General features: G+C 53.2%; 1 protein-coding gene across 2 annotated transcripts; it reads right to left on the bottom strand.

Moving 5' to 3' along the window:
- Positions 1–382: 382 nt before the first annotated feature.
- IP6K3 (inositol hexakisphosphate kinase 3) lies at positions 383–24,286 on the bottom strand. 2 transcript variants are annotated; one of them, XM_011986492.1, is made up of 7 exons: positions 24,047–24,274; positions 16,707–16,834; positions 12,910–13,286; positions 6,839–7,052; positions 5,486–5,661; positions 4,180–4,355; positions 383–1,908 (listed from the first exon to the last, which is right to left on the bottom strand). In XM_011986492.1, the coding sequence occupies exons 3-7, from the start codon at positions 13,106–13,108 to the stop codon at positions 1,441–1,443; spliced, it is 1,233 nt and encodes a 410-aa protein (XP_011841882.1). In that variant the 5' UTR covers positions 13,109–13,286; positions 16,707–16,834; positions 24,047–24,274; the 3' UTR covers positions 383–1,440. The 2 variants fall into 2 exon arrangements, with proteins under 2 accessions (XP_011841882.1, XP_011841881.1); XM_011986491.1 differs by lacking the exon at positions 16,707–16,834 and having other exon boundaries at positions 24,047–24,286.
- Between the last annotated feature and the right edge of the window lie 419 nt (positions 24,287–24,705).

Below are 24,705 nucleotides of genomic sequence, written 5' to 3' on the forward strand. Positions count from 1 at the left end.
ACCTGCTTAGAAACCCGTAGAGTATGTCCTAAAATTAAACAAAAGTTTTTTTTTTTTTTTAATTATCCAGTCCATTCTTTCTTTTTATTAGTGTGGATTTTGGAGTGTGAGTAGTAATTATCCATGAGAATAAAAAATTACTTAATTGTGCATTGTATGAGATTCAAATAAAAGGACCAGTTACTTCTCAGGTCTGGTGCCTGCCTTGCAGATACATGCAAATATTTTATTAGCCACCATTTCCACCCGAGTTCCCTGAAGGATTGTAGGAAATCAGTGAACTGTTCTTGTGGTATACGCTAGTCGCTCATAAATTGGAACTATCATACAGTGTGATCAGAATAAACAAATGGAAAGGGTAATAAGGCACACCAATAATCACTGGTGACCTCAGCAATTTTATTAACAAATGTATTTCCCTAATTGGGTAACATATCTCAGTGCTTGACTCAAGGGCATTGTAATAGGTTTCCGTACTGCAGAAGAAGGAATTAATTAGAACTGTTTGTTCTTATTCCATATTTACACTTGTCCACCAGTCTTGTAAACATTGCCCCTGGTTTCCTCAGTCCTCCAGGTTCTTCTGACTCCCCAACACACCCCCAAAATAAATAAATAGAAAGCAGAGAGTAGAGCTGGGCATCAGTGGTCCCTTCTTATGTGCGTTCACCCCCACTGCAAGCCGCGTCTCATGGTCAGAATGTGGCAGAATGGGGAACTCCAAAGTCTGCTAAGAGATTCCTCATTTTAAGAGATTTTGGGGGGAAAAAAAAAGGAAAAAAAGTCTGTAAAGGGACCCTCCTTTCCACAGGCAAAAATGGAGAATCTGGGGCCTTGCTTTGCCAGAGCTCATGCCTGGGCTTGGCTCTGTCCACTTGGAAGCTGGGTGCAGAGCAGGTAAGATGGGCAGATCTGTTCTGCTTCATCCTGTCTCACCTAAAACTCTGCTTAGGAAGGTAAGAGGCATTCATGAGCTCTGCCTGCCCTTGGAGCAGGCAGCCCGTACAAAGAGAAAAACCATGAACTCATGAACTCACTCTTCAAGGCTGCTTCAAGTCAAGTTTTCTGCCTCACAGCTGGCGCGGACTGCAGCATGGCAACGAGTAAACATTTTTAGATGCAAATATTCCAGAATGTCACAGCAATGGTGGCCTCTAACTTGGGCTGCCCCCTCCAGTGTACTCCAGAAGGTGCCACTTTTTCCTGGCTATCCGTTCTCCAATGAGCAGCATTAGAGCATGATGCCAGGGGATGTGGAATCACCTCCAGAGCTGATTTGTTCAGCAGCTGTTAACATAGTCTGCCGTATATAGAGATGGTTTTTGACGGTAGATAGGACTATTATGAAGATATCTAAGGGGTGTCTGGACTACCCTAGCAACCAACAGGTCCCTTTTTGAGATCTATAGCCCAGAAAGATCCAGAGAAGCCCAGGAAGTTTCATTCTCCCTCTTGGATATCCTGCAGGATCCTAATGAGGTTTTCCAGGCCAAAAATATAGCCAGGGTCTGGTCCATCGTAGGTGGTGTGCTCATTCCAGGAGCCCTTGTACGTGGTATGAGCAAAGTCAATCATGCGGACGTCAACCTTGGTGAGACCACTGGGAGAGCTGCCATGGGCTGCCTGGGGAGCCTCCTGAGGATGTGGGCTGCCTGGGGCTCTTTCTGGCGGTTCCTGCCCATCATAGATGATGAGGAGAGAGCTGGAGTAGAAGCGGTATGAACTCTGGCTCCTAATGACGGAGAGGAGGGCCCGGAGCTGCTGCAGGATGGGCTCCAGGAGCTCCCTCCGCAGGTGGCTTCCATTATGTAGGAACTGATAGAGGGCTTGTCTGAACCCCTCCACTGAGAGTTTTCTTCCGTAGTACTTGTCTTTGCAGAGAAAGTACTTCTTGTCTGTTTGATAAACCTTATATTAAAAAGAAGAAAGAAAATGTGAAGATTGGAAATTTAAACAAATCGCATCTGGTATGGTTGCAGCATCACAAGCTAGGATAACATATGAACAGATTTTTAGGAGATGTAGGGCAAGAGTGACTGAAATGAGCAGAAGATGATCTTCCGTCAAGTGCCAGGGTAGCTTTTACATTTTAAAATGCTTTCTGTGCAAGTCTTTAGTAGTAATCCAAGGTCTAAAGATCCTTCACCCTACAGAGGTGACCCTCCACCCACGAGGAAAACGTTTGGATCTTCTTTCTTGTGAATTTCCAATGTCAACCTCCAAATCGTGATTTAAGCCTTGGCTTCTGGCCCTCTTCAATTCAAATATTAGCAAACCCAAGCTAGAAAGCTTTAATAGGAATCTGAAATCACAGCCAATGGCCTTGGAAAGCCAACTAGATTAAAATTTCCCCAACAAAGTTTATAAAGTCCTTTCTCCGCAGATTCCAAGGCAACAATAATGCCTCTTGAGGTAGAGTGGGGTGAATTGTTTGAAGATAAAAAGATAGGCAGGTCAGGTGTGGACAGAGTTTCCAGGCAGCCAGTGCAGTTGAGGGGAGCCTGGTAGAGGAGGGAGGTTCATGGTAGCTCTATGGGGCTGGTGGCTCCTCTCCTTGGCACCATCTCTCCTCCCCTCCCCTATTGTGTCTTGGCCACCAGAAGGGAGCAGATGGAAGAGAGATGCTGATGGGGGACAGTGGCAGCCACCCCCGTTTCATTCAGATGGCACAGGCAGCAGCCGAGGTTGAACCAAGGCCAGCAGTGGGCATGGTCGGGGGGGGTGGCACCCCTCTGCCTGGCACACCTAGAAGGGGCAGCCTGTGCCTGGCCAAGACAGTTTCTCACGTCATTCCTGCCCTCAGATTACATGATATGTTTATAGAAAACCAGTGTTGTTGAAAAAAATCAGAAAGATATGATAGACTTGGTGTTGCCTTTGGAGGGCTGCAGATTGGCTGCTAAATTAGCCGTCATAAATACATGACAGGCATCACTTTCTAAATAAATCAGATCAATTTCAGAAGATTTGAGGTCCAGAGAGAGATTCCATTTACACCACAAATCATCACACTCCATTCTCTTGAGGACTGCATTCCCGGCTTTCCAAAGGACATCTGTGCAACAAATTTATAGACTCAACTTCCAGCTTCAAGGGGTGGCAGTTTCAATTAAGGAAAGCTATAACGTTTACCGTCAAATCGGTGTCTGGTTTTGCTTTGAGTAGACAGACTATAAGAGGGAACGAGTAGAGGAAGTTTATTTTCTCCTGTTCTCCCGCAGGCCCTGCCATAAGCCACATCAGAGCCCAAAAAAGGAGGCGTGGAGTCTGAGTTACAGAAAATAACCATTCCTTTGCAGGGTTAGCAGGTTATGACCTTCCCACTTTATTAACCAGAACTGGTAACAAAAAGCAGCAGAAAAGGTGGATTAAGAAGGGGAAATAGAAATTCAAAGAGCTGACTGCCATACAGCATCTAAGAAGGAGAGAATTCAGCTTTATCATTCAAGAGAAGGAGGACTCAGGAAGCCACGGGTTGCACCAAGAAGCCCTTTCTCTTAGTTCTTCCCCCAGCCCAGCCTCACACACTGCCATCAAAGGTCCGCTTGCACCATGAGCAGGAGCCACATGGCCACTGTGGAAAGTTTCTGCTGCCAAAGATTGTGAGACCAAGTTCAAATGTGATGGTTTTTGACATCACTATTCTGACGGGTACTCTTGAAAAGATCCAGTGTGGGCTGAAGTGGTGGCTCATGCCTGTAATCCCAGCACTTTGGGAGGCAGAGGCGGGCGGATCACAAGGTCAGGAGATTGAGACCATCCTGGCTAACATGGTGAAACCCCGTCTCTACTAAAATTACAAAAAATTAGCCGGGCGTGGTGGCGGGCACCTGTAGTCCCAGCTACTCGGGAGGCTGAGGCAGGAGAATGGCGTGAACCCGGGAGGCGTAGGTTGCAGTGAGCCGGATCACACCACTGCACTCCAGCCTGGGTGACAGAGCAAGACTGTCTCAAAAAAAAAAAAGAAAAAAGAAAAAAAGAAAGAAAAAGAAATGACCAAATGTGTCATAGACCAGGGTATGCATTTCCTCATTGGAAGACTGGCTCCTGGCCTCCTCTGTGGCTCCTCCAAAGTGAAGGGCTCTGCAGGGGGCAGTGGCATCTGGATAGGAGACATCCCTACCCCACCGTGGTTGTGCCGGGATGTTCCCCCGCAGCGGCGGGCCCCATGCAACCTACCTGCATGCCGCAGATGCGCACACCCAGGCAGGCTGAGGTGCTCTGCGCACACTTCCTCATGTGGCGGGCCTTCTTCTCCTCGGATGCGTCATCGCCATGCTGCCGGGTCCCCATCTTCAGATCCAGGACGCAGGGATGCGTGTACTGTGACACTACATTTTCCAGCAACAAGAACCCTAGTCACACCACGTTAAGGAAGGCTCTGAGGACTTCAGAGCGACTGTTCCGCCACAGGCCGTTTGCATGCCTCGGGAGCTGCCTGGAAATTCCCTATTCCGGGCACCATTCTTCACTCCCATTGCCTTCCTTACAGACAAGCTCATCCTGGCTATTAAGAATTCAAAGTATTAGCTTTGCAGGCTGCTTTAATAAGTCCATTTATTTAGGGGGAATTTATGAGTATGTGAGCTTTTTTTCCTTTTCCTTTTTGCTCTGAGGTTGAAATTTAAATGCAAGCGTAAAATCCCTGGCAGGCCATGCCCAATTTACATTTTACGGCAGAAAATCATAAGGCTAAAACCTCCAGTCCTGCTGAATGGACCAATACCTTTTGGGAAAAGTGGGTTGATGTTAGCTTTGGAGATGAGTTGCAGGAATATTAATTTCAGTGGAGTAATTATCCTGCAAAAGCTTCTTAGGGATTATGATTGCAGATGTGTCTTGGTAAATACTATGAAACCAGCCACCCATTTGCAGGAAGGAGCACAGCAGTGGTGACGAAGGGGCATTTCAATTTCGGAGAAATTGAAATTTCCTAAATTTTCTCCCTGAAAAAGTAGGGGAGGGGCTCTTACCTCATCCCATAGCCCACCCCATGGACACTCCCCTAAGGGAGGAGCCACACTTCCCTCTCACTGTGTGGGCCTCATGGGAAGACGCCTGCAGGTAGAATTTGGAGGGATGGAAGGGAGGTTGGGGCTGGGGACTCATCCAGCTCTCGGAGCCCCCTGCTGCCCCCACCCAATATGGCATTCATCATTCCTGTCTGACCACAGACACTCCCATCCTAACCTGTCTTTACTGTCAAGTGGCAAAGACACAGCCAGGGCCCCCCGAGGGCACTGCGCTCAGTGTAATTCCATCTGCCTTCTCCATACTGTCTAGTTGCTCTTTTGGAGGCAGCTGATTTCTTCTAGGACCTGGGTTTGAGGGCTTGTGCCTTCCAGCTGTCCCTCACATCTGTCTCTCCCTGCCCACCCTCCACTGGCCCCGTGTTTGTGTGTGTTTCCTCTACTCACCTCTGCCCCTCTGTGTCTGTCTATCCCCCCGCCCTTGGGACTACACGTGAGGGGGATGGCAAGGATACGATGCCGCTTGTTCTCTGGGTACTCGGAGCACAGGCGGGTCAGGTGGGCCTGGTGGCAGTGCAGGCCCCATGGGTTGAAGCTCTTCCTCTCCACCTGGTTCCCATTAGTGTCTTCCACCAGCGAGGAGGCTGGAGCGTTGAGGTGGGTCTCGGACCTCAGGAGAGCCTTGGCCGGGCTGCGGCGGAGGGGAGCACAGGACAGTCAGAGCAGAGGTCTGAGAGCGCTGCTGCCTGTGGCTGACTGGGCTCTTTGAGATGGGCTCTGACAGGGTGGTCCCAGCTACTCTCCAGGGTGGCCCTCATCAGGCTGGGGCACCCTCCCTGCCCAACTCAGGTCCTGGGGCCAGATTTCACCACACTGCAGCCCTCAAGTGGCTTCTCCAAACCCTGGAGAACTTACTAGGACATGTTGCCCCCTCAGAGGACTGAGGTGATTTGAACTCACTTGCAAGTGACCTGGATTATTAATGGTCTTACTATTGAGGCGACACACTAAGGGGGCAGTGGCCCTAACCGGAATCACAAGCCTGGGGTTGCACTCTGATAATCCAGCAGGCAGGCCGTCACCTCCCTGAGACCTCAGAAGGGCACGGGAGTGGGGTGGGGGCTGCGGGGAGTGCGGACAGTGGCAGGTCCTTTCCTCCTGCCCTCTGGGCATCTTGGCGTGGCCATCTGTGAAATGGAGATAATGCACCTGCTTCCTGACTCCAAGCCCAGAGGCTTAATGAGATCTGCGGCACTCCTTGGGAAGGGAGGCATTTTCATTGTATTAGCTCCCTTTTGTTTCCCATAAATGTTTTAAAAAGCCCCAGGGAGCCTTTTCACCTGAGAAAGGTCAGCTGACATTGTCAAAGCTTTTGGTGGGGACCTCAGGCACCTGAGCCTCCTGCATCTCCAGGGACCCTCTGAGCAGGACATTGACCTCCCTTCTGGCCCCTTCCAACTGCTAGGGAAAGAGATGATTTCTGAGAGCAATTAGCCACACTTTTCCTCTACATACACTATTCTAGGGTTTCTGTTCTGTACATTTCCTCCCCAGAGACACTTCGTGGTCTCAGTGAAACAGGTATTTAATTAAACAAATATGTACCGGATACCTACTCAGTAGAGAACTCTGCCTGTGCTTCAACTTCTGAGATAAAATGCATCACAATCCTCCCTTCTAGGAGTGGCATAAAGAAAATCCATTCCTTTCTTTGGTCACATTGGTTATTCTAGACAGAGCATTCATCTGAATTTCTCATTTTCTCAGCACCAGCCCTAATGGGGAGTGGTTGGCCTTGGGCACAGGTGGGAGCAGTGCCGGTCCCTGCCAAGGGACAGGGTTTCTGTCATCCTGCCCAGTGGCCTCACCTCTCCTTGGGTGAGCGTGCCAGCTGGGCATGCGGCCACTGGGCAAGGGCGCAGGCGCTGCCACTGCTGCCGGTGGTCTGCTGGAGCGTCTGCCAGATGGCCATTGCCGCCGACTCTGTGGAGACCTTGAAGGGCTCCCGGCTCTCCTTCACTGGGTTGGCAACCAAGCTGAGATGGCCTGTGCTGTCTTTCCAGAGGTGCACTGTGATGGTGCCTGCAAACACACAGGGAAGGGGAGGGGAGGAGCCAGGTGAGAGGGCCACCATGCAGATATGCAGGAGCGATGACAGGTTGGGAATTTAGCTTAATGGTCCAGGTCCACCTCCCCCGTTCCCCAGCTCCTCTCTCAAGGAAGAGCTCTGGGACTGGCCTGGTTTTGCCTGGTTTCGCTGTCCCAGAATGAGCCCCAGAGCTTGGAGAAAGTAGCCTTGGGCTGATCTTGACACATCCTCTGCTTTATCGCACTTCCCTGCCCCTTTGCGCTTTAAACGAAGTCAACTCTGCACATTTTGTCCTCGTATTCCAGTTCCTCTGTGCACAGTCGTACCTCCCAGTCATGCCACAGCCAAGCCAGCTCTGCCTGACCTGGGGGCATTGGAGCTGGTCCTCTGCGAAGGGGCCTCCCACCTCAGAGTGCCAGTGAGGGAAGTTGGGCCCATCCTATCCCTCCTCTGTGCCCTCTGCCTCCTGATGACCCTTCCTCTCCCTCCCATGTATCTTTATCGGACCTGCTTCTTCCAGGAAGCCTTCCTCTCACAGCCTTCCAGGGCTCGGGGCTCCCTGTCGCCCCTTCACTCGCCCTCCCCCCGTCTGTCTGCCCTTGAGCTGATGGCCGGCCATTTCCTCTGGTTAGACGTATCTGCACATGAAGATTATTGGTGGAACATGGTTCTTTGATGAAACAAGCCTTTTGAGGTTTCCCCAACTGTGTTACATCCTACCATCGGTGTTGGTCATTGAGGCACAAAAAAACACTGGTTGTGAAAGTGAAGAGTGTGTGAAATACCTTTACCCTACACACTAAGGGGCATCCTCCTGGGCATTGGCCAGGCTTGGGTAATTAGCTGTGGCAGGCACATTAGCAGCTCTGCGGCCACCCTTTAGTGTCCTCCCTCTGGTGGTGACAGAGCCCAGGCCTTCCTCCGTGGAGTTTGGCTTCCGGTGGTGCCTGGCCTCGCCAGAGTCTTGGTGGTAGCCAAGGAGATGGCCACCCTTGTGGTTTTGGGAGAAGCAGAGGTGAGAATACGTGTCCTCTCTCCTGCAGCTGATGCGCTCATCCTCTCTGCGCCTGCCGTCACCAGCACACTCTGCACCCCTCTGTCCTGCTATATGCTGAAGGAGTGACCTGATGGAGTATACCAGTGGCTCCCTTGCCCTCCAGTTTCCCAGTGGATTTGCCAGTGGGGGGCACTGGCAGGAGATGGGAGGGTGGGAGGAGAAAGGTTGGGCCTTTATTCCACTGGTTCCCACCCCTCTTCACTGTGTTCATACCCTGCTGTGTTCCTCTGTGGCCCTCCTGGCCTGGGGTGGTGACAGCTTTCCAGTGTTGATGGTCTCTGGGTCCCCCCAGTCCCTGGTTGTTCCCCTGAATCCTGCATATATTTCTGCAAACAGTTCCTTTTTTTTTTTTTTTTTTTGAGACGGAGTCTTGCTCTATCACCCATGCTAGAGTGCGGTGGCGCGATCTCGGCTCACTGCAACCTCCGTCTCCTGGGTTCACACCATTCTCCTGCCTCAGCCTCCCGAGTTGCTGGGATTACAAGGCACCAGCCACCACGCCTGGCTAATTTTTGTATTTTTAGTGGAGATGGGGTTTCCCCATCTTGGCTAGGCTGGCCTCGAACTCCTGACTTTGTGATCCTCGAACTCCTGACTTTGTGATCTACCCGCCCTGGCCTCCCGAAGTGCTGGGATTACAGATGTGAGCTACTGCACCCTGCCAAACGGTTCCTTTTTAAGATTTTCTTCATTTAACCTCGTTTGAGTGTGCCTTTTGTTTTCTGCCAGGCCCTGACCAAGAGAGGGTAGGCTGCATGTTTGTATGTCCTCCAAGGTATTTATTTCTCCCCCTAGCCACGTGGTCACCTTCTCAGAGTAAGTGGCAATTTCTGCTGAGCCAGCCGTGAAGGCAGCTGATCTCCCAGCTTGCATCGCTGCCGGGCCCTCCTGGGCTGGTCAGCGTGGACACTCATTTTCAGGGCTGCTCTATAATTCAGCAAGTCACTCTCGAGAGCTGCCTGTGCCTAGCTCAGCGGTCTCCCTGGGCCAGTCCTGTCATCTCAGATTCCCAGTGCCCTGATTTTGCAGCCCGAGAGTGACATTCAGTCCTCTCCATCTCCTAAAAGGTGCTGCCTTTCCTCGCCCCATCCCAGGCTCCCGTGTCCTGTGAAGTTGTCATGATGATAACCATAACGCTGTCCCTGAACCTGGCATTTTACCATTCACCTGCCATTAGCGTTCACCCCTAGGCCAAGCCCACTGTCGCTGTCCTGCTTATGAGACAGGGGCTGATGGCAGGTTGAGGAAGGAATCACAGATCATCACAGCCATCCTGTCTTCCACCTGCTGGGTGGCATGTTACTGCTTTTCCCTTGCTACTGCTAAGTCACAGTACGCCTGGAAGAGTGTTGACGGTGGGCGCTGAGGCTCAGAGAGATGGGATAACCTGCCCAAGGGCACACAGCCGGTGTGGGATGGAGCTCTGGGAGGGCCATGCCAGACGTGGGGATGGAGGAAGGGACAGGCTGTTCCGGAGGGTCTGGTGTTGTCACGCTATGTTTACCCTGAGTTTGCATTAGGGACACTCCTGCTGTGTCCCCCGTCATGTTTGTTCTGGTCATTCTGTTCCATAGGAGAGAACAGAGAGGCTGTGATTCCTCCCTGAGGGGAGGGTCATCAGCACTGAGAGCTGGGAGCCCAGGCCAAACCAATGCCTGTCCCGAGCCCATCCTTCCAGGTGTGAGAAGAGGGGAGAGCTGCCAGCCTCGTGCAGGTCCTGGGGAGCCCCGAGGCCTCCCAGCTGCCTGGGGAGCCTGGTGTGCCAGTCCTGTGCAGAGCCCTTTTGGGTCTTGGAAAATTCACGCTGCCCTCCAGCACTCCCCTGGCCTTGCTACATGTGAGGCTACGGTGACAGGTCTGCCAGAAACCATAGTCTTGGGAGCCCCAGGCCCAGGAGGCCTTCCTGGAGGGACAGGAAGCGTGACCTTCACCCGCTTCTCCAGGCTCCAGCCCTTGTCTGATCTCATCAGTTCTGAGTGTCTGAGTAAATGGAGGAGAGCAGAGGTGCACATAACCCAAAACCAATAAAATCCAAAAGTCATTTCCATTTCTCATATTGTCAGAGTTACACAGCCAGGCTCTGCATCTCTGCCTCTCTGTCTTTCTGCCAGCCTCCGACGGGCTGTGTCTGTCTCCAGCTCTTGTCTGTCTTTCCCTCTCACCCCCCTCTGTGGCTCAGCACAGCCCTTCCCTCTGAAGTCGGGGACCCCAAGCAGATAACCCCCTTACAAACAGTCTCCAGTTGCCTGCCCTGGGCAGGAGGGCCTGCCCAGCCCTCCCCATGCATCTCGACCCGAGACCATGCCAGCTGGACAGATGAGAGAGCTTACTGCCACAACTGGCATGCCCAGAGCATCTCAGCAATTTTGGTTTGGCCTAGTAGCTTCCTGAGCCTCTGTGAATATTCTATCATGTATTTATTTTTAAGTTTATGAGAGCATTTACTTGCTGCCGTCTGTAATATGAATCGGGTCAACCGGGTCAACTGTTAACCAACTGGACCTACGAGTACATCCTCATTGCCCAGTGCTGACCGGCAGCCTGGGAGGAGAGGGGTGCAGCCCCAGGGCACTGTCATGCCTGCAGAGCCCAGCAGAGGTCCCGGGCGAGCTCTGACCCAAGAGACTGCCCTCTGGAGTGGCGTCCCTGCCCATCGTCCTCCCTGATGCCATCATGGTGCAGGGCGGTGAGAAGAGAGAACACGCACTCTGTGGCATGTGGTGGCCACTTCAGAAATGGCCCCTCTCAGTGAGGGCTGTTCCTATAGCGGAGAAAAGGGAGACCCTTGTGGCAGCCTTATGGGGATTCAGATGCCCCTGACCTGAGGCCCTCACTGAATGACCCTGGGCAAGTCACTCCCCCTCCTTCCTTGGGCTAGATGACCCCTGAGCACTGATACCCGAGTTCACCCCTTTAGTAACAGTGTAGCTGAGTGGAGCAGGCCCATGTGGCCAAGAGCCCACAGTTAGGAGCCAGACCTCAGGGCAGAGGAGGGGGTGAGGACGACCTCCTGAAGGCCAGGCCAACCTCTCTACCTCTTCCACTTAGCCTGCGGCTGCTCGGCATCCATCTCAGCCCCAGAGCTGTGTGGAGCAAGCGTGAAATGGTGCTGGCAGGAGGCCGCCCCACACACGATCCTGCCACCCCTCTGCTGGGCTAAGTTTAGTTCTGAAGGAACAGACATTAATTCCAGTGGGTGCTCTGACAAGATGGGAAGTGACCCCACAACCAGCCAGGCAACACCAGCCTGCAGGCTGGGAAGACCCCAGGGAGAGGGAGGCCCACACAGGCGGCCCACGGACCATCTTCCCCTGTCTCTCCGTGTGTGACGCTGATCGGTCTTGTCTTAGACTCTCAGGAGTGGCAGGCCGGCTGAAGTCCAGGCATGTGTGAAACAGTGCTTGGAAGCAATGCTCAAGGCTCCAGGCCCTGGTCTCCCTACCGGCATTAGGTCTGGACCATGCTAAATAGGAATTCCCGGCTGGGCGCAGTGGCTCACACCTGTAATCCCAACACTTTGGAAGGCTGAGGTGGGTGGATCACCTGAGGTTGGGAGTTTGAGACCAGCCTGACCACCATGGAGAAACCCCGTAAATTAGCTGGGTGTGGTGGCGGGTGCCTGTAATCCCAGCTACTCCGAAGGCTGAGGCAAGAGAATTGCTTGAACCTGGGAGGCGGAGGTTGCAATGAGCCGAGATCGCGCCATTGCACTCCAGCCTGGGCAACAAGACCGAAACTATTTAAAAAAAAAAAAAAAAAAATAGAATTCCTGACCCTCACCCCAAGACCCAGGGATTCTGATTCACATGTCTGGCATGGGGCGTGGGGACCTGTGCACCTTTGTGCACATACATACTGGATTCTGGTGAAGTTGGTTTCCCAGGCCAGATTGCACTTGAGAAACACCAGGCCCCATCCTTCCCAGTTATCTTGATCATTGAAATGCAAATGTGTTTTTCATTGACTTATTTGGATATTATTGTCACCTTCCATCAACACTTTGACGAGGGCAGCAGCTTGCAGTCATGGGGTCTACAGTCCTCTAAAGAGGTTATTTCTCTGAGCAGTCACCTCACTGCTGGGGCCGGCTACCTGGCAGAGTGTGGCTGAGCCCTATAAGCCTCACTTTCAGAAGGCTGGGTGTGGACAAATCACCCTGTCCTGGGGAGCCTGACCCCTGCCTGGAGGCAGCACCCTCCCCACCCACTTTCTTTCCCCAGAACCCACCTTGTGCTCAGATCCATGCTGCCCCGTGCAGAAGTTTCCCAGCTACACACAAGCAGCAACCCGTATCCCTGGCTTTGCCTCTTCCTGGGTGAGGGCGGCAGTTCTGGCTTCCCAAGCAAGCCACATCCCAGCATCCCTAAGCCCTGTCCCAGGCCTGAGGGTCCTGCCATCCTCCTTGGCTTTCAGAGGGAGGTTAAGGAGGCCCCACTTTGCCCTGTGTTTACAGCCAGCATCAGATGGCTGGCTATGGCACCCGGAAGGCACAGACCAGAATGCCCCCTTGGAGACCGGGTGGGACCAGGGTGTTGTTTTATTTTCTCTATCCCTTGAAGCCTGGTGGCTTGAGCTAATTTATAAGGAAGCCAAACGGCATTACACTCTAGACCTGGAGGCTTGAAGAGTGCAGAGAAACTAGGACAGCGAAGGCCAGCCCCACTGGGAGAGGGGCGCGTCTCCATGGCAACCCTTATACACACCCACGGCACAGGAGGATGCAGTGGGTGCATTGGATGAGCTGGCCTCCATGTGGTGGCACCCAGACGTGGCCTGGCTGCCCAGGCACTCACCTTTGTACTGTGGGGTGAACTGCTTCATGGCCAGCGGCAGGGATTCATAGAACCTCTGCTCCCGGGAGATGAGGGGCTTGCACACTGTATGCTCATCATACTTCATCACGCTCATGTGTCCCCCAACCTGGTGCAGGAAGGGCTCCAGCTGCACGCCTGCCCTCATGTCCCCGGCGTCTGCGCTGTTTTGCACAACCATGGTGACACACGGTGGTGGTGGTGGGGTCCCTGCACAGTTTGCTAGAGGAAGGTGTGAAGTAGAACGGGCAGCTCCCAACAGCACACGGGCTGTCAGCGGTCCTCAACTTTCTCCTTCTTGGCCTTTATTGCTGTCATAGCATAGTTGTCCTCCTGTCTGTGGGTTCTCAGCGGGGCCTCTGGAAAGCAGGGGAGGAAGGTGGAAGTTAGATGAGGGAGGTGGTGGCTGGGGCAGGGCAGTGCTTAGAAGAGCCCACACAGCCTCGACCCCAGAACAGGTTCCTCAGTGGTACCTTAAACAAGACTGTGAATATCCATCAATTACTTCTGGAATAATCTGTCATGAGAAACCAGTTACAGTGGTTGCCTCCATGGAGCAGGGATGAGAAGGAGACTTTATTTATTTATTTAAGAGGAGGTCTTGCTCTGTCGCCCAGGCTGGAATGCAGTGGCATGATCTTGGCTCACTGCAGCCTTGACCTCCTGGGCTCAAGTGATCCTCCCTCCTCAGCCTCCAAGTAGCTGGGACTACAGGTGTGTGCCAGCATGCCCAACTAATTTTATACTTTTTGTAGAAATGGAGTCTCACCATGTTGCCCAGGCTGGTCTCAAACTCCTGAGCTCAAGTGATCCACCCACTTTGGCCTCCCAAGTGCTAGGATTACGGGCATGAGCCACTGGGCCCAGCCAGAGACTTTAAATAATGTTTTGTACGTTTTGAATTTAAACATTAAAACATTAAAAAAATTCAAGCAACATGCTAAGCTTCTAGGGTGCAGAGACAGTATCTTAACTTCACCTGTCATGTTGCCTGCCTTCATCTGGGAACACTCATCCCAGGCCCAACAAGAAGCAAGCTGAACCACTGCTACTGGGGCTCTCACTGTCTTGCAGGGGATTACGGGTACAGGAGTGCTTGCTTGCTTGCTTGCTTGCTTGATTTATTTATTTAGAGACAGAATCTCATTCTGTCACCCAGGCTGGAGTGCAGTGGTGTGATCTCAGCTCACTGCAACTTTTGCCTCCCGGGTTCAAGCGATTCTCCTGCCTCAGCCTCCCGAGCAGCTGGGATTACAGGCGCCCACCACCACATCCGGCTAATTTTTGTATTTTTTAGTAGAGACAGGGTTTCACCATGTTGGCCAGGCTAGTCTCGAACTCCTGACCTCAGGTGATCCGCCCTCCTCGGCCTGCCAAAGTGCTGGGATCACAGGCGTGAGCCATCGCACCTGGCCAGGAGTGCTTTATTTTTGTACAGCATGGGTGTGCATCATTGATTTACATCATGGCACCGTGACATAATTGCTGTGGGACCTCGGACAAGTTACTGAACCTTTCTGGGCCTCAGTTTCTCCTTCTCCCTCTGTAGAACAGGATAATAATGATACCCACCTCATGGAGTTAGGGACATAGTTGAGATAAGGCCCGTGGAAAGGACAGCCCAGTACCCAGAGCAAAGCATTCAATAAATGTGATCATTATTTCTAGCATTATTGCCATGCTGGTCCTATTTTCCTCACAGCTCTGGGTTGTAGGACAGGCAGGCCACTTTGCAAATGAGGACAGTGAGGCCTACAGTACCATGCGCAGGGTTGCGGCTGGCCAGGAGAGTGGGAAGTAAAGCCGGGGCCTGCTCTTCTCTAGGCCTGGCCCCCTCCTCCCCCTCCCCCTCCTCTTACCCTCCCTGAGGGTGGGCCTATGGGTCTCAGGCAAAAGCTGGCGCTCTGGGTTGGAAACACAGCCCCTAAAGATGTCCTGACTTTGTCTCAGGAGAGTGCCAAGGAGACACTGCAAGGGGAGGCTTTTCCAGCCCTGTTCGTCCTGTCCTGAGAGCACATTCCCACAGCAGTGCCCGTCACCACCAAGTTATTAATACTCTCTCCCTCTGCTGGACTCCCGGTCATGGATGCCACCAGGCTGGGCAGTGCTGGGCAAGATTAACCCTCTAATTGACCTTCAGTCCAGGCCACAGGCACAGCCGGCTGGATTGATGCACAGCAGTGCCCATCAATTTGTCCAGGCTTCTGGCTCAGAGAGGCTCCTGCCAGCCGCCTGGACTTCTACCTCACTCGGGCATTGAAAACCTCAACACAGCCTGTTCATTCCCTAACACTGGGCCTCTTCCACTGGCTACTGCCCTACAGGCCAAAAGTGCCGCTATAGGAGGGAGAAGGAGTGTGGCTTCAGGCTGGTACGTAGGATGAGGGGTGAGGCTTCTGTGACTGGCTGTGTGGCTGGAGTGACTGGGAGAACTGGGGCTGCTGGGGTGGGAGGATGGAGGTCTGATGGTGAAGGGGCTGGCCCTGAGACTCCAGCCTAGGCATTCTTCAGCTCTGCTGTAGTGTGGCGCAGAGGTGAGCCCCATCGGGAAGCTGTTTCAGGACCTGAGAAAAGAAGCTGGTGATAGGTATCTGGACACAGAGGAAAATTGGCCCACAAAAAAGCTGATAACTTCAGTTTGCTAACCCTTTGGTTATGAGACAGGATATGCCAGTTGCCTGTAAACCCAATCCTACTTGCAATTTGGAGAAGGCAAGAAAGAGTAGAGCAGAGAAGCTAAGGCAGCCTGATGCCTCCCCTCTCGCTGGGCTTGCTGGCATGTCGGCCTTTGCCAGCTGACCTGTCCCCAGGCAGAGGTACTTCTGGTGACTATAGGGACAGGTAGTCTGTAAAGTTCATTTATAGCCACTCCTGGAAGGAGCAAGGCTCCCGCCCCGCACACTTGTATCCCCAGGGCTGGCCCCTCACTAGCCAGGCCTGGCCTCAGTGGATACCAGCCCAGCTCCACAGCCTCATCCCAGCCAAATCACACCTGGGCCTCCTGCTGCTGCACTGGGAAGTCCACGCCCCTTGTCTTTCCCTGGCTCACCTCCCCAAAGAGCTCTAAGGACATGGACGTCACCGTGGCAAGCTGTGGCAAGGAAATAATGGCAATAAATGTTTACATGTATATGGCGCTTGCTGTGGCCACGTTCTAGTGCTTTGTGTAGAGTAACCCATTTAAGCCTTACAACCCATAGTAACCCTGTGAGGCAATTCGTGTTACCAGCCCCGTTTTACTGATGAGGAAACAGGCACAGAGAGGTTAAGTAGCTTCCCTATCTGCACCTGGCTAATATGGGAAGAGCAGAGATTTGAACCCAGGCATGGTAGCCCCAGAGTGTGCTCCCCGGCCACACTGCAGAGGGCTGAGGGTTGTTGTTTATATACTTCAAACTTCAGGAAATTGAGCCACAAGGAGGCCGGGACTTGGCCAAAGTCACCTGTAAGTCACTGGTGGTGCTGGGACAGGTTTTCCTGTCTCCCAGGCCTGGTCTACCCCCTGGCCTGTCTCCCATCCCACTTGATGACATTCAGTTCATGTGCTAGGAGTGGGTGGGCTGGAGAGGGGAGCACATCTCTCTCCCACCTCTGCAGAAACCACTAGAAGGGATCAGGCGGGAGCCCACCTAGAGCAGGGGTTGGTATCGACCTTCCCACAGCCTCCTGGCTGGGGGTGTCACTGAGACCCGAGAGGTGCTGTCATTCCCAGCAGGGAACTGGTTCCTGCTGCAATCTTCCCCTCTGATCTCAGACGTTCTCAGGAGTCCTGGCTGTACCTCCTCAGAGAGCGCAGTGTGAGCAGGGAAGACCCCTGGGCCTTCCGCACAGCCTGTGGCACAGCAGTGCAAACTCCCCTGCCCTGGACCTGGACGGATTGGCAGCGATTGTCTACCAGGTAGCCAGCCTGTGAAAAAAAAACCTGGACTTGGCGGCTGGGGAAACTGAGGCCCTTTCTCTTAAGGGCCAGCCTAGGATGTAGATTAGGTGACATCTGCAGGGCCTCCTGCTCCTGAGCTGTGTAGTCTGCAATTCTGACACAGGTTGGTGGGAAGGGGCAGAAGGAGACAGGAGGAGCAGTGGCATCTGCCCCTGGAGCTTCAGCTGGGGCTGGGCAGGGTAGGTTTCACCGCTGCTCGGGAAGGCCGTCTGTGGCTTCCCCTTGGCACTGATGCTGACCTCAGATTCCCAAGGAAGACTAGGGTTCTTTATCTGTTTCTGCCTTTGTGTGTGGCCTCCAGCTCTGTGGGATTGAGCTGGGGAAGGCTCCTGTTTTTCCCATTCCTCACGGGCAAGTCCCAATTAAATCATTCAAGTTGGCAGGACCTTTCTCACCCCAAACCTTCCTTTTGCCACATGCAGGCACTTCTGCCACAGCGCCCTGGGCCTGTTCTGTTTCCTAAGAGCCTTGGGCAAGGGTCAGAAGCCCAGGGTCTACTCCAGGCACTCCTGGAGCTTGCTGAGGCCTGAGATGAACCGGGGAAGCGCTCTGAGGCTTGGCTTGTGGCCCTCTGCCACAGCCTTGTCGTGATGCTCCGATGACAAAGCGCAGACACTCCTTCGTGGAGTCTTTCTTCCAAGCATTGCCACCACGCGGGGTCTGTCACTGCCTGGGTTATTCTCAGGACCAACTCCCATGAGTCAGCTTGGGTGCAGGATGGCAGGTGAGGCGCCTGCTGCCAAATATCCTTGGCTCTCTTTAGTGCTTTGAAGGGAGACAGTTGTCCTTCTCTCCAGCCCACATCTCCCACATCCCTGCAGCTCAGACCCCTTGCCCAGCATCCTAGGGCTCCTTGGGGGGGCATAGGGGGAGTAAGAATGAGGCAGGGAAGAGGGTGAGATGCCCCTAGCCAGAAGAGCTCAACTTAAAGGTTGCCCATCCCCCTGCCACCACCAGGAAGTGGACAGATGGCCCCAGGTCTCTGTGTCCTCCTGCCCTGTCATTGCATCATGTCCTGAATGAAGTAACGCTGGGCCTCACTCCAGGAGACTCAAGGGCTAATTTCTGCTGATGGGGCACAGCCACCAAACTGGTTGTTAAATGAGGCCCTGGGCTGTCTTTGCCAGTACAGACCCTGCTCCGCAGCCCCACGGGGCCTGAGTGACAGCCAGCCTGTGCTAGCCCGTGAGACACTCCCCAGTCTGAAAAGAGGGTCACTGATAGCAGGGCCGTGAGTCGGTTTGGCTTCCAGAGTGGAGACAGATGACAATACCAGTGATTCTAAGACCCCAAGACCTCACTGATGGCAGGCACAATGACAGATGCCACCCATCAACCTGAGGCGGAGAAGGGCATCATAACTTGTCACAACCCGTCGGCACCGTTTTATTTCCGGAGAGTCTTTGTATGTTGTAAGCACTTTCCACATGCTAAATCTGAGTTCATTAACATTACAGAAGATGCATCTCTTTTAGGACTCACACTCCCATTTTAGGGAAGGTGGCAGACGAAACCACAAATCAAACTTGTAGGGGTTCAAAATAGGAATAGATTAGTCATGGACTATATCTTTTCAAAGCCTGTTGGCTTCTTATATCCGAAAACAGACTGGCTGACTGTGGCCATTGTCAGGGCTGTTCACAACATTCTGTTTTCCCTGTGGGAACATGGTATGATTGCAGCTTTGAAGGTAAGCGTGGCCCACGTGATTTGCTTTCGCCAGCATCATGTGGATGGGTGCCATGTGTTACTTCTGGGCGGCAACTTCAAGAGATATTCCCCCTATTTTCTTTCCCTGGCCATGGTGATCTTGGAAGCACATGCTGAGGTGTGGCCTCTGTCAGCAGGGTCCCTAAGTGACTGTACATACTGGATATATAGCATTATGGAAATAAATCTTCACTCTGTGAAGTCACTGAGATTTGGGGTGGCTTGTTATACAGCAGGACCTAGTTCATCCTGCCTGATGCACTGACTCACAGCCAGGCACCCAGTGTGGAGCTCTTAAGTTTTAAACAACTTCACTTCACCTGGCGCAGTGGTTCACGCCTGTAATCCCAGTGCTATGGGAGGCCAAGGCAGGTGAATCACTTGAAGCCAGGAGTTCGAGACTAGCCTAGCCAACGTGGTGAAACCCTGTCTCTACTAAAAATATTTTTAAAAGTAGCCAGGTGTGGTGGCACGTGCCTGTAATCCCAGCTACTTGGGAGGCTGAGGCAGGGGAATTGCTTGAATCCAGGAGGTAGAGGTTGCTGTGAGCCAAGATCATGCCATTGCTCTCCAGCCTGGGCAACAGAGTGAGACTCCATCTCAAAAAAAAAAAAAAGAAAAGAAAAGAAAAGAAAGCAACTTCACTTGAGTCAGGTACTCAAATCGTTCCTTGCACAAACATATCCTATGTCATTGCCACTCCTAAGGGTCAATTCTGGACTCCTGGCTTTACAGTCACACCTCTGTTTCTCCAGATGAGAATTTTCAGATGGCGACACTGAGGGTCTGAATGGTTGCAGAGTTTTCCTGGGGTCCACAGCGAGCAGGCACTAGTCCTGGGACTCGGCCGTGACGAGTCTTTCTCATTCTAAAGTCGATGCCCATTCTGACCATGTGCAGTCCCCTTGGATGGGGAGTGGCTGCTGAGTTGCTCTGGCTGTCTCTGAGAGTCTCAGAGACCCAGGACCAAGACCCAACTCAGGCTCTTAGAGCCAGGGTGATGTCTGGGGCCCTCTTTATGCCGTTTGTCTCAGTAACCTGTGTCAGGATAGGGAGCCTTTCAGAAGCTGCACCTGGCTGGGCAGCAAGAGCGCACACCCAGGGGCATCCTGCTGCTGGTGGCAGTGCCTAACGAAGTGCTTAGCAGTGTGGATTCTTAGGGCCCTGGGTGAGGGCTGTCACCCGGGGGCCCACCAAGACCTTACCCAAATCCTCACCACCACAGTCTGCAGAGTAGGAAAGTAATCCCCTAGAGGCACGATAATTCTCAAATGTATGTAAATGTGTTGGTAATTAACAAAATACAAATTCATTTAAAGGCATTATTGAATTCCTGGTAGTTTTTGTCATCATCTCTTTTTCTCAATCAACAGATCCTAAGGGTGTAATGAGGATTGCATAGGGACTGGTAGGGAAAAAACTATGTTGACAAATGGGTCCTAGAGAAGAGGTTAGGAGAGGTATTGCTCCTGGCTGAGATCAGGGTGGTTTGAGGGGTCTGAGGAGTCCAGGAGGAGGGGAGATGTTGGCTCAGCCTTGGGGAGCTTGGGGGAGGGCCTGCTTCGGGGAGCGTGTGTACAAGGAGCAATAGGGAAGGGCAAGGACAGGGTGAGAGGCGATGGCTGGAGGGGAGGGTTGTGTGGAGGAGGAGGATGCGGGAGTGCTGGGCTGGCCTTGCCAGTGCTGCAGCACCAGGGCGCCTGCAGAGGCAGCCGGCAATGGAGGGGGACGGAGAGTGAGCCTAGCCTGGCCAACCAGAGGAGATGTTGGCCTGGGCCCTAGCTCAGTGCAGGGAGGTGGTCTCCTGAGATCATCAGGGTGCTGAAGCCTTCGGGACCACGTCCCGATAAATCTTAGCCATGTGGTGGACAGAGGGCTTTCTGGGTAGAAGATAATTAAGAAACAGCTTGTAGCAAAAGAAAACTATAATATAAAATGTGGCAGGCACCAAAGCAGCATGGTTTATGGCCTGCCCTCTCACCTCTGAAGCTCTAACTTACATTTCACAGGCCTCTCGGAGCCAGAGGTTTGGTACAAGTACCATTCAATGTCTTCGCAATGCCCAAGGGAGCATTTTTTAATCTATTAGAGATGAGAGGACCCCAAAACCATTTAAAACCACTTAGGTTGTAATGGGCAGGAGAAATTTGGAGTTTCTCACATGGCTGAGGGGTCGTGCATCATCTGGGGCCATCCAGGTTGGAAGGTACAAGCTTATTTTCCAGGGGGAAAAATGGAGTTTTAAAATCCATTCTAAAAATGACTCAAGGGCTGTAGGATGGTGCGCCCTCCGTCCGTGTGGCTCCCCGGCTCGGTGGGATCAATACCTGGTGCTGGGGGACTTCACACATCACTTTCCCAGCCGTGGCTGAAATATATGGCTTAGGAGAGCATCTGTTTCCCGGGGAAGGCTTGATTTCTAGAATCACAGAACAATACTTCATATTCCTCAGTCATAGAAACTTATTTCGGGGCTGATTTTATCCTTTGAGAGGGTTTTTTTTTCTTCTTTTTTCTTAACATTTAAAATCTCACAATGTTTCTCCAGCTTGAGGACCAAATACGATTTTAATACAGCGATTATTAGTTTAGAAGCCCTTCAGCCACTGACAAATGTACTTAGCAGCACCAACAATGTTCTGATCTTGCTGTCAAGGTGGGAGAAATATGGGGGAAAGATGACTCACGAAGTCGAGTGCCACTGGAAGGGCTGCTCTGGGGAAGGCAGAGGCTGCGAGGGCTTCTCCCTCTTGGTCCCCTAATAGATCCTGACCCCTGGACACGCAGCTCCTCAGTCATGGTTAGCAACTGCTCTGACAGCCCCTCCCAGGCATGCTTTTCTCCTCTGGACTTTGCCTCTTGAAGCTGCACCCAGGATCTTGGATGTTGCCAAACACCCAGACCTGCCTACACATTTCCCAGCCTCCAACACCCTGCCCCACACCTGCCGCCTTCCTCTAAGTAATATGACCAGCCACCACCTGTCTTGTGCAAGAGGCCTATGAGCCACAGATGCAAGGTGTTGCCAGCGGTTAGCATGGCGGTTTTATGGTTGCAAGATGGAACAGCTCTTTAAGGTCAAAACACAATAATGGGACGGAGTGTGTGTGCGTGTGTGTGTTTGCATGTTTATGTGAGTGCGTGTGAATGCTTGTGCGTGTTTGGGAGTGTGTGGCTGAGGGAGAATGCAGGCAAGGTCTTTCCCCAGCAGAGGGCAGCAGCACACACGTTGAGGCTCCAAATGCCTGAGAGGGATTAACAGAAAACTAAAGCCAGCACCCACCTCCTCGCCCAGCGACTGGGGGACACATTCTTGGAACTGCCCTAGGTTTGCCTGGCTTTGCCCAGACCTGTCCCAGAGAGCCCCAACGGCAGCTGAAGTTCTGCCTCCACCAGGCAGGGGGTTTTTGAAAAGCTCAGAAGCCATCATTGAGGTTGGATTCTCCCCATAACGTTCTATAACATCTCCTCTTGCCCTCCCCTTCCGCTGCTTAACCAGGGTCAGGGGCTGAGGGGGAGGGGGTGGGAATGGGTTGGGGGTGGTGGGACACTTGAGAGCCCATCTGAGCAGAGCAGGACGGGATCTCCAGCGATCTCCACCCCATTTGTCCATCCCACCCAGGCTGTGGCACCCTAGTGGGTGGGTGAGCCCTCTCAGCTGCCAGCTGGGCCTCCCAGCCCTGGATGAGTTGCATTAACTAGTATTGAGGTAACTCATTGCAACTGCAGCCTGCGGGCAAGCACGCCCCTCCTGCTCCCGCTCCCACCCCTCACCTCCCCAGCCAGTGCGCAGGCTTCCTTCCCTGAAGGACCTGATGCTCATAAAGTTTATTGCTGTTCCCTGTGGCTGCTGGTGAATAAGATAGCAACCATCAGGGTTTCTGCCTGGGAAGGATTTATTCAGTGCTCTGTGGAGGGCAGGAGAAAGCAGGAGATGCGGCTGTCCAGGGGGTGGGCTTGGCCTGGCCTGTGACCCCCAGAAGCAGCAGGGCGAAGACGGGGAGGGCCCCAGAGGCCACAGGAGCACTGAGGGGCAGGGATGCAGGGAAGTGGCCCAGGAGGGGACAGGAGACCTGGTTCTGCCTCAGGCTCCCTGTGCCTGCCTCTCTGGGCCTCAGCTTCCCTATCTGTACTGAGAGCTGTCTGACCCTGCCATATTCTTACCCTCCTTTGGGACACCCCCCACCCCTTCGATTCAGCAAGGCAAAGTGGTGGGGAAAAATCACCCATGGTGGGTGGTCGGGAGGTTGGCAGAGGCTCTTTCTAATTGAAAGAGATTTAAGAGACCTGCTGACCCAGTGCCTTTTGACTGGATCCTCTTCTAACAAAACACTAACAGACATTTGGGGCCAGCTGGGGAAAGGAGACCGCGGACAGGACGCAGACACTCATGGGTAGTTGCTCATTTGTGAGTGGACAGTGGGTTATGTGAGGACGTACTGAGGGACTTTGTGATGGGGGAGAGGCATGCTGTGATGTCAGAACACTCTAGCTGTAGCGTATTTGATGAAACAAATACGACAAAACTCGGGCCACTGCTGAAATCAGGCGCAGGATGTACAGGTGTTCATGAGATCATTCCCTCTGTTTTTTTCTGTATGCTTGAAGTTTTTCGTAATAAAAGGATAAAAAATAAATGGGTAGCTTTTTAAAAGTGTAGAAGCCTGAGTCCCTCCCCATGGGATCAGAATTTCTGGGGAAGAGGCCTGGCATGGGGGGTTTAAGGCCCCCAGGGACCCCAAGGCCCCCAAGGCAAGCTCAGTTCTCAGGTTCCCTAGGGTGCCTAGAAGAGTCATGGGTGGGGGCCAAGACTCCACCACTGCCCAGGGCATCAGGGACCACTGCTTAGTGGAGACATGCCTCCGACCCCCATAACCCCCATCCCATGGTCTACCGCCACCCTGCACCAGGCCCCAGGCCCCAGGCAGCTGCTGTAGACGTTGACATCATCCAACCTTGTGCCAGCCTCCTGCCCCCTCCCGTGGAAAGCTGGGGCTGCTGGGCTAGGACATGCCGTTCCTGGGCCCAGGGGATGCTGCTGCCCACGTTTCTTGGACACCTGCCTCTGTTAAGGGTTAACGCAGCCCCCTGTACTTGCCCCTCCCCCCAGCTTCCTCTGCAGTCCCAGTCCACCCTGAAGTGAGAGGACTCCAGGCACCCCTGGAAGGGGAGGGGTGGAATTCCCCTGGGAGAAGGGAGAGGGATGAAAGAGGAGCAGATGCCAGAATTCCTATACGCACTGAACTGTCCCAACACTCTACCCCACCCCCGCCACACACAGATGGACAGACCTCCACGAAGACGCTGGCACCTCCATGGGGCAGACTCCTGACCAGCCTGGAATGGAGATGAGACCCCAGGGTATAGACAGGCCCTGTGGACACAAGACCCTCTCTCCCCTCAGTCAGGCCCCGTCAAAGGCTCAGCAAGGCTGGCCCTGCCCGTCCCTGCCCACAAGGTGGCACTCACCAGAGCTTCCTCTGAGATGGTGGGGAGTGTGTGGAAGGCAGGGCCCAGGAATCTTGTCTCTCAGTGCCCACCATGTACAGGCATCAGGCAACAGCCCATCCCAGCGTGGAGCATTCACTGTCCACCAGAGCCCTGGTGCGCGAGGTCTGTCCGGGAGGGCCGGGCTGACGTGGCCTGGGGAGGGAAGGGTCACCTGACCCTCTGGGGAAGGGCTGGTGGGGACTGGCATGTCCAGCTGTCAGCTGGGTGTTCTGCTGCTCTGGGGCAGGGCCAGAGGGACTGGAAGGGAGGGGACAAAGAAGAGGAGAGAGAAGAGGGGAGGAGGAAAGGAGGAGTGGTCTAAGGCAGGGGAGAGTTCAGCTGAGATGCCTGCATGGATGTCAGGACCTGGGCACCAAGGGCCGATCACCGCAAGGCCCTGGTTATTTTTTGATTCCTAATTTGAAAGAAAAGGGGTGAGTCTCGGGTTGGGGGTTCATGCTCTCCCTTCTGCTGGGCTTCTTGCCCCATCCTCTCTGCAGGAACCTCACTGCAGCTTACCCTAAGCTGTGGCTGCTAGAGAGAAGGAAAGTCAGGCGGCAAGACGTTCAGGCAACAGTCAGTTAGACTGAGGACAATCAAGACGTTCAGGCAACAGTCAGTTAGACTGAGGACAATCA

This window comes from Mandrillus leucophaeus, unplaced genomic scaffold (assembly GCF_000951045.1).
Source record: "Mandrillus leucophaeus isolate KB7577 unplaced genomic scaffold, Mleu.le_1.0 Scaffold3, whole genome shotgun sequence".
NCBI lineage: Eukaryota > Metazoa > Chordata > Mammalia > Primates > Cercopithecidae > Mandrillus > Mandrillus leucophaeus.

Coding starts and splice junctions, on each gene's coding strand:
- IP6K3 (XM_011986491.1), bottom strand. CDS start 13,108: ATGGTTGTGCAAAACAGCGCAGACGCCGGGGACATGAGGGCAGGCGTG. Junction 7,053..12,909: donor GTTCACCCCACAGTACAAAG/GTGAGTGCCTGG, acceptor GTGTGTTTGCAG/GCACCATCACAGTGCACCTC. Junction 4,356..5,485: donor CCCAGAGAACAAGCGGCATC/GTATCCTTGCCA, acceptor TGGTGTGACTAG/GGTTCTTGTTGCTGGAAAAT.